General features: G+C 40.9%; 1 protein-coding gene and 1 long non-coding RNA gene across 6 annotated transcripts in view; one reads left to right on the plus strand and one right to left on the minus strand.

Annotated features, from left to right (window-relative positions):
• Window positions 1-13,190, minus strand: part of myt1b (myelin transcription factor 1b) — a 142,096-nt gene that overhangs the window by 11,090 nt on the left and 117,816 nt on the right. For 3 of the 5 annotated variants that reach the window (XM_082519369.1, XM_082519367.1, XM_082519371.1), the window contains 7 exons: window positions 12,208-12,342; window positions 11,710-11,800; window positions 11,329-11,445; window positions 9,401-9,651; window positions 8,034-8,221; window positions 5,782-6,036; window positions 5,022-5,176 (listed from right to left, as the gene is read on the minus strand). In XM_082519369.1, coding sequence (XP_082375495.1) covers window positions 5,022-5,176; window positions 5,782-6,036; window positions 8,034-8,221; window positions 9,401-9,651; window positions 11,329-11,445; window positions 11,710-11,800; window positions 12,208-12,342 — 1,192 coding nt within the window. The remainder of the gene's footprint in view (window positions 1-5,021; window positions 5,177-5,781; window positions 6,037-8,033; window positions 8,222-9,400; window positions 9,652-11,328; window positions 11,446-11,709; window positions 11,801-12,207; window positions 12,343-13,190) is intronic. The other 2 variants (XM_082519368.1, XM_082519370.1) reach the window with 1 other exon arrangement.
• On the plus strand, window positions 201-5,896 carry LOC309697480. Its single transcript, XR_014273836.1, has 3 exons — window positions 201-514; window positions 5,111-5,198; window positions 5,814-5,896. It is a non-coding gene; the product is annotated as an uncharacterized lncRNA (long non-coding RNA).

Raw genomic sequence — 13,190 nt, forward strand, 5'->3', positions numbered from 1 at the left:
TCTGTCCAGAAGAGCGCAGTCCTGGGAACAGCTAAGATACTGCTGGGTGTTTTTATATATATATATATATATATATATATATATACATATATATATATATATATATATATATATATATATATACATATATATATATATATATATATATATATATATATTATGGGGTGCAACGATATTCGTATCTATATTGAACCGTTCGATACAGTGCTTTCGGTTCGGTACGCATATGTATCGAACAATACAACATTTGTAATTTATTTTATCAACTTTCCTTCTGACGATGCTGTCTGTGTTGAGCGCTCAGTGAATCTGCCTTCGACTACTCCGCCTAGGCTGCACTGTCGAGCGCAGATCCACTGAGCGCTCAACACAGACAGCATACTCAGAAGGAAGAGCGCAGGGCAAGCTAGCAAGACAGAAGTTAAGCTCTCCTTGCAACATGGACCTCCCCCACCCTCATTCAGATCTGGCATTTGGAATTATTTTGGTTTTCATGTGACGTATGACCCTGAAGGTAAGCGAGTCATGGACTAAAGTAAAACAGTACGTTGGATGTGCCATGCAATGCTCAATTACATGGGTGGGAAACTAGTGTGTTAGCGCAGTTAGCTCGTTAACGTGTTGGCCGTCTAGCCCCATGCACGGGGCGATCGGCGGTAGCTCGTTAACGGAGATTTGCCGTGTTGTGGCGTTAAGGTCATTTCAACGAGATTAACCTGAAAGCACTAGTGGGAACACAACGAATATGACTGCACATTTACGCCGACATCATCCTAGTGCAAAGACAAAAACAACAAGCATGCTACTAACTTTAGCCGAGTCATTTAGACAGCTGTTAGCACATGATTCTCCTTATGCTGCTGAGAATATAGCCCAGAAGAAGCGGATAGTATAGCTTTTATTTTGGAAAGAGACATTTCTCTGTAATAAACTCTCTTTTCCAAAGATGAGTGATTCCTCAATCAGATACAGGGCTTGCAATATTGCTAGCCCGACGTCCCGGGGCTAGCGATTTTTCCAGTCAGGCTACCAAAATCTATCTCTGCCCTGCCCGTCGGGCTATTGTAGGAAGGAAAAATATATGTCAATGCTTTTGCATTCTTTCAGAAATGTAGCTGGATAATTATGTCATTGGCATCGGTGAGCCACTGTCAATATGTGACATATTGAAATCGCGTTTGAATTTGCGCTTGTTTTTTTGCTTTCACTTTGCAATCGTGCGAACTGTGTATAGAGAGCGACAGCACTGATCTGTGAGTGATGATAATTTGTGCACCAATTCCTCTGACATCGTCTTATTAATCGTTAGCTTACTATGCAAACATGACAAGTGAAATCTCCCGCAGCAAGCTTAAACATGTGAGAGGTTGATCGCGCAGAGAATCGCTGAGCTTATGTGAGTGCGTGTGTAAAAGCAGCAGGATATATATTTTAGTTCTGCTGAGCCAAATAAGACAGGTCAGGGTGAAGAAGTGACAGCCAAAGAAAAGCTTACCACAAAACGGAGAAGTTATGACAAATCAGACTATAAGGCAAAAAGAAAGTGCAGCTTTATGGTTTCATGGACAAAATAATTTCTGTGGCTGCAATATGACGAGCTAAATAACCAGGGCTGCACATAAGTGGTCCGCAGGTGTGCATTCACTGTCAAAATAAAAAACACGCACAAGGGTTAGGGTTAAATTTAAAAACTGTACTTTTGAGTTAAAATATATATTTATAATTTTAATAAATGAAAAATTAAAAAGGCATGAACATTTTTTTGTATCGAAAAAATATCGAACCGTGACACCAAAGTATCGAACCGAACCGAACCGTGAATTTTGTGTATCGTTGTACCCCTAATAAATATATATATATATATATATATATATATATATATATATATATATATATATATATATATATATATATATATATATATATATATATATATATATATATATATTATTTATTTATTTATTTATTTTTTTGCAAGCTTTTTTGTGCGAGTCTCTGGACAGTCAGAACGGTGGTATAGTGGTGAGTATTACTGGCTCAACATGAGAAAGTTCTGCTAGTCAACAGAAATCTCTTCTTTAACTTTTATTTAGAACTAAAAGGATGTCTTTTTCTACATCCCTTTTCACTGATCTTTGTACTGAACTGTAGGGATGGCAAAAAAATCACTACAGCACAGTATCGATATAGGAACACTAAACATTGATATTTTTTATGAAATTAATTAAAATACCATGGGAGCACTATGAACAAGAGTGCTGATTAAATGTGAAGATATGTTAAAACCGAAAAACCACCACTTAGCTTGACAAAGCTACCTCATAACGAAGTGCAAGTTTATGGTTTTAGTCACACGAGTAAAAAATACAACATCAACCTTTGTGCATCTACAAAAAAGATCAGTGACTTGTGACTATAGTGAATTTTGTCACATTTGGTGATCAGTTGCAACTCATAGTGATGGCTTGAGGGTGTTGATTGCAAGGTGATTGGATTGCACAGGTTGCCTGATAGGAGGCTACATTTCTACAAGCAGTCTGCAATCACTCTCAGAGAGATTGTCAAAGATTTGCAAATAACTGCTATTAAATGTATACATTTATAAATTCAGACAGATTGCCAGCATGTTGCCATCAGTCTGAATGAGTCTGTCAATGAACACAACGCGAGGGGCCTCAACTCTGGTTTTGTTCTGCTTATATTCCTATGAAACAGAAACGTTACAGTTAAATGTGAATTTCTGTCTATTTAGACAGCAAATGGATATGTGATTTATCACAGTTAATTGCTGTTTTATCAAAAACAGATTTCATGTAATTGCCAACTTGACCTCATTCAACTGCAAACTGGTAGCAGATTGATAGCAGACTGACTCTTATAACAATTTATGGCAGGTTTTAGTGACAGTGTTGTTTTGCTGCAAAAAGAAAAAACATATTCAATAAAACAGATATTGACAAAGTGTAAATTTGAGGGAATATTTTGTAGTTTTAAAAAGGTGATAAATTACAGTATATGTTATTGCAGTAATCAGGATGCAAAATGTTAAAAATCACAGTAATACTGTAACTGAACCCTGACTCCTCCCTTAGTAATGCTGCAATTATGATGCATTGAGTATTTTTTCCTCACCTTTCTCCCTCACTATGTGTTAATAGACCTCTCTGCATTGAATCATACTTGTTATTAATATGTGGCTCTCTTTCAGAGCATGTATTTCATCCTGTCTCCCTTCTCTCTCCCCAACCGTTTGCAGCAGATGGCCCCGCCCCTCCCTGAGCCTGATTCTGCTGGAGGTTTCTTCCTGTTAAAAGGGAGTTTTTCCTTCCCACTGTCACCAAAGTGCTTGCTCATAGGGGATCTAATGATTGTTGGGTTTTTTCCTCTGTATGTATTAAAGTAGGGTACTTTACAATGTAAAGCACCTTGAGGTGACTGTTGTCGTATAAATAAAAGTGAATTGAATTGAATTGAATTAACCTTGAGTTCAGTTGAGATATTATGATATTGTTGGGTATGTATCGATTCCCTCTACTAACATAAAGAGAAAACTTTTTCATTTTTTAGCCAAATCTCAACATCATGTCTAATAAAATCTTCTTCTTCTATTTCCTTTAAATTAGTTTTTTATGATTATTTCTTAACCTGGGTTGATGTAATTAAGCACATATAATCTTATGTCTGTGAAGGTTCTCAGTCATCCAGGTCATCGTAGTCAAAGGAGCTTGCAAAGAAAAGCACCTGGGTCAAAATCAAGACACAAGAAGTGGAATCCTTCACTGCGCACATTAACTCTGTGGATAAAAACATCAAGTTCACCAGGGAAGACACAAAGGACAACTGTTTGCCTTTCCTGGACTGCGCTGTGCACATTGAAGAGAATGGCAACCTCAACATCGAAGTTTACCGGAAGCCCACACACACGGACCAGTACCTCCTGTTCGACTCCCATCACCCTCTGGAACACAAACTTGGAGTAATTAGGACCCTACACCACCGGGCAGAACATGTTCCCTCTAAGCCTGAAGGAAAAAAGAAGGAACACACACATGTAAAGGAAGCACTCAAAACGTGCGGCTATCCTAAATGGGCATTCTTAAAGTCAGCAAAGAGGCACAGAAAAGAAGATCAGACACCAGCGAGGGAGGATAAGAAGGACAGACGCAACAACATTGTCATCCCCTATGTAGCCGGTGTATCAGAAAAACTCAGGAGAGTTTTCTCCAAGCACGACATCCCGGTGCATTTCAGACCCAGCAACACACTCAGACAAAAACTGGTTCACCCGAAAGACAAAATGCCAAAACACAGACTTAACAATGTGGTGTATGCTGTACAGTGCAGCGAGGAATGCCCAGACCTCTACATTGGAGAGACCAAACAGCCACTTCACAAGCGCATGGCACAACACAGAAGAGCCACCTCCACAGGACAAGACTCAGCAGTCCATCTGCATCTTAGGATAAAGGACACTCTTTCGAGGATGCCAATGTTCACATTTTGGACAGAGAGGACAGATGGTTTGAAAGAGGAGTGAAAGAAGCCATCTATGTCCACTGTGAGCGACCATCTTTGAACAGAAGCGGGGGTTTACGACACCAACTCTCTGCCATCTATAATCCAGTTTTGAGATCCCTTCCCAGACGCCTTAACGCCCACTCACATCCTGGGCCATCTGACCTCAGGAATTCGCATGATAAGGTGGGGCCAGGTTTCACAATGAACTCACCCGAAACTCTGGCTGATTGGGACCCACGCCCAGTGGCTTGGCTCAGGCGATTAGAGGATCATCAGGGGGTCCTTTTGTCCCTCTGTGGGGGGATACTCCCACTAGGTTTATATCTGGGACTCTCCACCATTTGACCTTAGAACTGAAGAAGCTTCTCGGATGAGAGGTGAAACGTCTTCAAGCAACTTAAAGAAGTCCAGACGCTTTTCTTTGCAAGCTCCTTTGACCACATATAATCTTGTTACCCATCAGGATATAAGAATGACTTCTAACTCATTGCCTTATTACTTACGAGAGCAACTCCTTCTTGCTATCTTTGGGCTGAAATTTGACTTTGAAGCTTGGGGTTGTGACCTCTCCTGGGTATTTCCTCTCCTCTAGGCAATCCTGCATCATGTCACAGTCCTCTGGTTCGGATGAGACGTACGACTGGCCGGTATGCTCCATCTGAAAAGTGATTAACACACTGGTAAATCCACTGCAGGCCTTTTGCTCTTTAAATTGTGGCTTGACCTATTATCTGACTTTAGTTTTTTAAATATCTGCTTCCAGGTAATAGTTTGCTATTGTATATCTGAATGCAAGCAAAGAAACTTTGCAAACACCATGTGCACACAATCCTCTTTTATTCTTTTGCAGACAAGTGATGTTTCCAAATGCAGAGTGTCCTCATAAAAAATTAACATTCAAGGCCCTTTATATTTCTTTTGAAAAAGTTCAAAGGAGTAAAAATTAGCATATGCCAAATCCAGGATGGTGCAATGCACCTGACACACTACCTCTGTTACACAGTGCAATGTTTTAACTGTACAGTAACTCTCACATTTCAGTGAAATAAATGAATAATACAAAGAGGAAAAGGGAACAGGGAATAAGAAAAGGGAATTACACAAAGACAAAGTGATGTAAACAATTAAGAGTTTTTCATTCAAAAGGCTTAGGGGGAATTTTGTCTGTTGTTATTTATGTCGCAATATCTCCTCTGTGAGTAACATCTGAGGAAATACACCGTGTTTGGAGCTCGTACTTTTGTTCTGTCTAATTGTACTGACCTCGTCCATTTCCTCCTCTCTTTGACGGTTAGGTTTGGTGTAATCCAGAGGTCCCTCCCAGTCCTCCTGCTTGTAGGTGTGTATGCTTGGTGATGTCATCCCGCTGTTTCCACCATGATGCAGTGAGGAAGAGGAGGAGGAAGGGTCTGGAGACCGAACGCCGGGGCTCGTCCCAGACAGACTTCCCTCTCGTTTAATGGGTTTTTTCATGCTCAGGTCCAGGGTGCCGTTCTCATCCACTTCAATGTCCATTTCCTGGAGACAATGCAACAGGAATTTATAGCTGAGCCTATGTTATTACCTGCTTATAAGTATCCTTGTAATTTTCAGTTGAGCCCCAATTTGAGACTTCAACAAATAAATAATTTTAGACAAGTGACAGTGAAGTACCAAATGAAAAATGATTAATAATATCCCTATATGCCCACTTTGAGGGTATACTACACACGAAATAGTCTGCTGAAATCTGCACTGAGATACCATTACAGTAGAATTTAATTGAGCTTTGGGCATACAGAACTTAGTCTTACACACATTCATGTCATTATTTGAAACTTTTGCCCTGTTTGAAACTTGAGTTTTAAAATATATTTGTTTTTATTGCAGCTCACTCTGTATATGAATGCAATTATGCTTTATTTCCTGTTAAAAACTTTGGAGCTCAGTGCATAATCTGGGAGAAAATTAATGGAGAAACACAGCTAACTAATACATCTAATTAAGTATTCTCAAATGTGAATAACTAATGCAGTCTCCTCTGGTGCACTTCACTGTATATGTGAGGCAGTCCTGTGTGATGATGATTGGGATTATTTTAATTACCCTCTTGAGCAGATTCTGATGCAGCGCTACATATCTGCCTGAATTCTAATTTCATATATTCTAAATAAAAACTGAACTTTCATGTGGAGAAATGTTGCTTTCGCTTCTACCTGCTTGTAAAACTGCCCTCGAGCCTGTATCAAACAAGCATTTTCACAGTCATGCACCAGAGTGACGGCCTCTTTCAGAGCACTACACACTCAAGTTCAGAACACCAGCCTCATCGCCTAAGCATGTTAGTCATGATATCTAATGTACTCTGGTGCCAACAGCACGAACACTGTGCTCCATCTCTCCATGCTTTATTATAGTTCTGGCAGGTGAAGAGAAACAGAAGGGTGAAAAGAGCAATGTTTTCAGCATTCATGTAAAATGGTGCTCATATGGGCTGGTCAAGGGCCAGAAAATTCAAAGGGTTAGGAGAAGAGGAGAGAAAATGGGAACAGTTCCCAGAAATGTCCCAGGTTGATGAGCTCAGTGTTCCAGTGTTTCAATATTGGATTTCAACTGGCTCCAACTCTGATTCCAGATCAGTCCCCAGTTGATCTGCACAGCTAAGGCATGCTCTTGGATCTGTGCCTTGCTGAACACCTTGCTCTGCTTTGCTGCCAGAGACATTAATTTTCACTTTTTATCTTCCTAAAAGCATGTCAGAAATCGAAAAATGATGAAGCAGTCACTTTCTCTCCTCTGTGAGGCAAAAAGGCTTTTAAAAATCACAATATGGGGGAAAGTGGAGCTCCTATTATACCTCCTGTGCACAGAAAAGAGAAAGAAAGTGAGGGAGATAGGGAACGAGCGAGGAACAGGGAGGCTTGCTTAGGGAGGAAGAGAGAAAGAGGGTAAAAGGACATGTGAGAAAGAAAATGATAGAAAGAGAGTGGGAGATCCGTCCAGCAGATAATGAAAAAAGGCTACCTGGTGGAAAAGTAATCCAGGCAACTGGCAGTCAGCCAAATTCAATAACAACATGAAAAGTGTGTGGGATGGAGGGATGAAACGATGAAAGAGGATGGAAGAGGTGATGCAACTGAATCTCAACACCATCCTGTTGCTGTAAACCAATGCCTCCTGATGATATATTCATGCAGAGTTGATGGAGAAAAAAAATGAGCGAGAGGAGAGGAGAGAAGAGGGGTGGAAAAGGCACACCCACTGCTATCTCCTCTCATCTTACCAGCTGTGGCCTGCAATGTTTCATCTGCACTACAATCAGATAATAAAATCTTTCTCTAAGTGTTTTGCAGAGAAGAACAAGGCAGTACTTTACGACAGTAAAACCATCTGTACTTGACTCCCTTCAAATTGAGTACATTTTTGATCATCGAAGAACTACCAAGTGATGATGAAACCAACTGTGCTGTTTTCATTCCAACTGTGCTCCTTTATAATGACTGGGAAAAAAACATTTGAAAAAATGGTGGGTTTACCTTGTTTTGGGGTTTGGTGCTAAGGTTCTCAGGTTTCTCCCAGCAGCGAGTAGACAGGTTAAGGATGGCAGTGGCAGCCATGTGAGCAGCTTCGGCATCATGGGCGTAGTCGTAGGCCAATGAGGAGCTTTTCCCATAACCGTGGAGGCTGAGACTAGGTGATGATGACTTGGGGAATGACGGCTTAGCTGCAGGGGGACAAAGGCACAAATCCCAAATTGGCTAATATTCTGGGAAAGTACTAAAACAAAAGGGGATTGAAAAAATATGTGCGCTCAAGAGAACCTTTGTGTTTTGCTAACACTCTACCTTCATTTTTCATGATTATTTTCTGCCCCACACTGCTGAAGCTTTTTAATTTAGCTGATTTTTTTAAATTAATATATTTCAATATATATTAAATAAAGATCAATCAATCAATCAATCAATCATCTTACGTTTCTGTATTTTTCAGAAATACATCTTCCTCACAGGACAGCCAATACAAACACATGATTTATAGAATATGATGCCAGACATTAAACAGATAAAAGTACTTAAAATGAGCTCAACCTTAAAAATATGCAGAAGTAATATTAAACCATCCAATACTGACGAGGAACATTTTTCTGCAGAATAATAATCTTTTAATTTGCTACTTCATGCACAGTTTTCCAATAATGCAGTTTTATGTGTACTGAGGTGCGTTCACTGGGTTTTATTGCTTCTTTTCTTAAAGAAGTATCCACCACTTGTCATTGTCATTTGGTAAAACAGCAGATATTTATTCAGCTACCATTCTTCAGCCATGAAGGAGTGCAGAATACGTCCACGCAGAGTGCAGACAGACAGCACAAATGGCACATTTTAATCTGATCCAATTTATCTTGTTATAAAGTTAAATAGCAGAGGAAGATGTTTTCGTTTGTGTGTGGCAATTGTCTCTGCTTGCCTTTCTGTAAAAGTCACTGCACACCACTGAGTCACAGCCACTGCTATGCATGCAGACAGGACAGAAATGGCAAACTGAGTGAAACAGTAACTGAAATTTGAACATTTGTCTCTCTCTTCTTTTCACTCATTTTGAAGAATAAAAGTCAGCCAAAGAGCCATGCTGGAGTAACATTTTCAAGAGCCTTAGAAAGGCCAACACTGAGAGCAAGAATTAGCACAAATGAACATATCACACTATCTCACATAGCAATGAGTGAATGGTTAGTAAATAACGTGGCCCAGATCTTCAGTTTTCTGTGTGGCTCACATGGCTTTGACCAAAGACTCTAACTCACAGTGAATCCGGCTGCTGTAACCTAGCCACAGGTTTGCCTTATAGAAAAACAAATAAATAAATATGCACGATAGAGAAGAAGCCCGAGGTTCCCTCTTACTTTTGAAGGCTTTAGGTGAGGTTTCGCTGGTGGGCATCTTTGGAGCAAGCGTGCGCTTCCCGAACACTTGAGCATCGAAGCTTGCATAATCGAAGGACACCTTGGAGTACTTCTCCAGCTCCTTGGCCAAGTTGGCGCGAGGTGTGGAAGGTGCCATGTTGGGCCTGTAGCTCCCATACTGGGGCACCTCTAGCTGCTTCACAAAACACATGGGTCTGCAGGGGGGAGAGGGAGAGGACGTCAGGGTGGGGCTGGGGATTAAAGACAAAAATAAAAGCAGAAACAAGAGATGAGAAATAAAAAGAGGATTGATGCAATAAAAAGACACACACACATAAAAGCAAAACGGGGGAAGAAAAAGAGAATAAAAGAATGAGAGAAAAAGGTAGAATGAAACAGAAAGAGTGAAGACAGGAGCAATGGTGTACTTAGCGGGAGTGCAGCAGGATTAAAAGCTCTCTTATCAGCAGAGGGCACATTTGCATGTTGTACAGCACGGAATTTATGAGCTTTAAGCCCTCTCGTTTTCTGGAGAGCCCGGGCTTTTGTCAGACCTGTTGGTGTAAATCCACTGATAGACCAGGGGGAGGTGGAAGGGCATGGGGAGTGAGAAAGAAGAGAGAAGGGGGAGAAGAGAAGACTAGGAACCAAAGAAGGGGGAGTGGTGAAAGAGGAGAGACAGAGGAGGGGTAGGTTGGGGGTATAGAGCCTGGAGGAACAAAGTGACCTTACTCATTTTTTTTTTACATCCCCTAACCATCTTATCCAAGCCCTCCACCCACTTTGGCCCAGCCCTATTTATTCTCCTCTGCACCGAAGCCTTTCCTCAGTGTTTTTCATTAATAGTCTACAAGAACTGGCCTGTAGTCATACTGCTGCAGCTGGGGTGGCCATCACATAGAAGCCCACTAATAATAAGTGTGCAAAGCAGAGCTACAACTGATCACAGGTGACTTTTTTCCATTTTATTAATTCAACATTGTTCCATTAAAACGAAGAATTCTGCAGCTCCACGTATAAGAGGCAAGGAAGCTCATTTGAATAACAATCTATAACAAAAAAACAAAGCAGGCCTTATTATGTTTTAATACTCGATGCTTTGTCCAACCACTGATGAGGTTTTCCTCAAGGAAAGCAATTATTTTTCCTATCCCCCCGCAATGCCCCTATAACTTGCATAATTAGCTTATCGGTTGCATTATTAATTAAAATACCAATGAGGAAGAGCACAGACAGCATAATACCAGTGTCTGGTTTGCACTAATTATCATTCTTTTGGCCGGGATCTGGCCGGTCGGGTGAGATGAATGTAGATAAAGAGATCTTAGCATGTGAGGTGACAGTAATGATTAGCCTGCCAGCCAGGATGTTTCAAGACTTTCTTGTTATTATTGAGCCGTTCAGAGGCCAGGCTCCACCTTTCATGCAGGGTACCGTAACCAAGGTCAGGATTCTCTCTGCGGTTTCAATGTGGCTCAGCAGTAAAGTGGCTAACCTTGACAAGGACTCAGCTGTGAGGGGTTTGGATTGGAGGAGACAGCTTTTATGTAGGTGAAAGGGTCACTGAGCCCAGTCTATCTTAGTTTCTGCTATTCATTGTGTCATCTATGATGGGCTTTGGAAAAGGACAAAAGGCATGATTTTTTTTGCCACATAAACCTTAACTGTGCAACATTAATACAGTTATTTACAAAATTTTAATCAATATAGGAATCAAAAAGTTCCCTTCTATGCATATAACTTGTAATTAAATTATCAAATAGATAAAATCTTTACATGTCAATGTAATGATATTGGCCAAAGTCAATAACTGCCACGTTTGTATAACTGACCTCTCGTGAGGGCATTAGGGCTCCATATCTACAGTATGTAATGTAATAAAGCAGAAAAAACCTGAACTATGAGTTTGTACTTTTTTGATGACCCACCTCAGCACTCTGTCATTGGGACTTCCTTTGAGGTGCTCGCTCGCTGACTGAGAGAGATGCTGCTTATCGTGGCTCTTAGATAGCTTCTCTGCAGCAGCGATGGGACAACCAGAAAGACTGCAGGGATAAAGGAAGCAAAGCAGATGAATATTACAAGTACATACTGCTGACTGTGTAAATCTACATCACAGTACTGATGTGGGCTGACACATTTGCTGCCCTGCATACATGAATATACGAGCTTGCAAATACACAAAGTGCACAACACTCTAACCTGCAGAGATACACACACACACACACACACACACACACACACACACACACACAAACAACTTTCATATATAGATATACAGTATAAAGGTGCAATGTATATAAATATACCTGCGGTGTGTGTTGCGGTTGCTGTTGACATGGCCCTGACCTGTGCAGCCAGGAGTCGGACACTTCAGCACGTTTTCATGCATGGCCAGAACTGACAAGATGCACAATCATGTGATCAGAGAAAACTCAGAAAATGAAAATCACTGAAGTGGGATTTGCTTATTATTAAATTTGTTTTTATTTCTCATATTAATATTTTTGGTCTTCCTGCAAAAATAGATTTGAATACACAGCTGCACAGACTGTATAACCCCAAAATCCCCAATAATAGAATAAAATTAGAATTAAATTACGTATTTGAGGGCATTTCTTTGACTGAATTTCACAGCATTTGACCGATGCAAATCAAAGGACTGGTTTCTTCCAAACATATATACCAAGTCATGGAATCGGTGGCTCCCGAGACCTCAAAAAACCTCATGGCACAACAATTACACTGTTTAACTATTTTTTTATGCTAAGCAGCTGGAATAACAAAGAACAACAACAAAACCTCACTCTCTGGGGGGATCCTGTCCTTGTGCGGACAGCCTGACAGGCTGCGGTGGTGGGGGTAAAGACCGGTCACGTGACCAGTGCCATCACATCCCGGTGTGGGACACTTGTTCTCCCTCTTCTCTGGCCTGCTGCTCTCTGGGTCAGAGTTGGGTAGGAATGTAGAAGAAAACGGAAAGGAGGACAGGAAGATGGAAGGCCAAGTAAAAGGAAAGGGGAAGGTGGGATGAATAAGGTGCACAAAAGCAAGTGGTTAATGTCATCAGACAGTGTGCTTGGCTGAGCATGAAATCCAGACATATTCCCAACATCTGCACAAAACCCACACCATCTGTATCCCCCGACTCATGGCTTATGCATGCCTGTAAATACACCAGGTATTCCATGCATTTGTCTTAATGTTTATTTAAATACTTTTAAAGATAAAATACTATAAAAATGATAAACTACACCATCTTATCCTGTTGAGCTGGATAATCCCCCCATGGCTACATTTGCACAACACTTTCAAAGACCTTGTTTAGATCTTGGACAAAGCAGCACCTTACAATACATCAGAAGAAATTCACACCACTATATAATTTACACATAATTAAAGATGCCTGCTCCTCCCCTCTCCTATTGGAGGCAGGCCAGGCAGTATCAGTGGCACTGGAGAGAGGAGAAGGGTGCAAGAGGATGGTGTGATGCTCTATTGGCCTTCAAATTGAATGTTAACGAGACACGCATTTCCTAATTAGCGTCGAGCAGAACAGGAACGTCACCGCAGGAGGGAGTTAAGGCCAAGGAGAGGGCAGCACTACCGGGCATGTAATCACACTGCTGCTATACTGTGAGAAGCATGACAAGCGGGCAGCGTGCCAACTGTGTAATACAAGGCCCGAACACACGTAGCATGTAAACAAACACTCCATGGCTGACTGTGGAACAACCTGCACTCCTCCTTTTTCTCTGTTGATATGTTGTTGTCTCTCCTGTGCTCTCTC

The sequence above is a fragment of the Aulonocara stuartgranti genome (genome assembly GCF_965226115.1).
Source record: "Aulonocara stuartgranti genome assembly, chromosome: 20".
NCBI lineage: Eukaryota > Metazoa > Chordata > Actinopteri > Cichliformes > Cichlidae > Aulonocara > Aulonocara stuartgranti.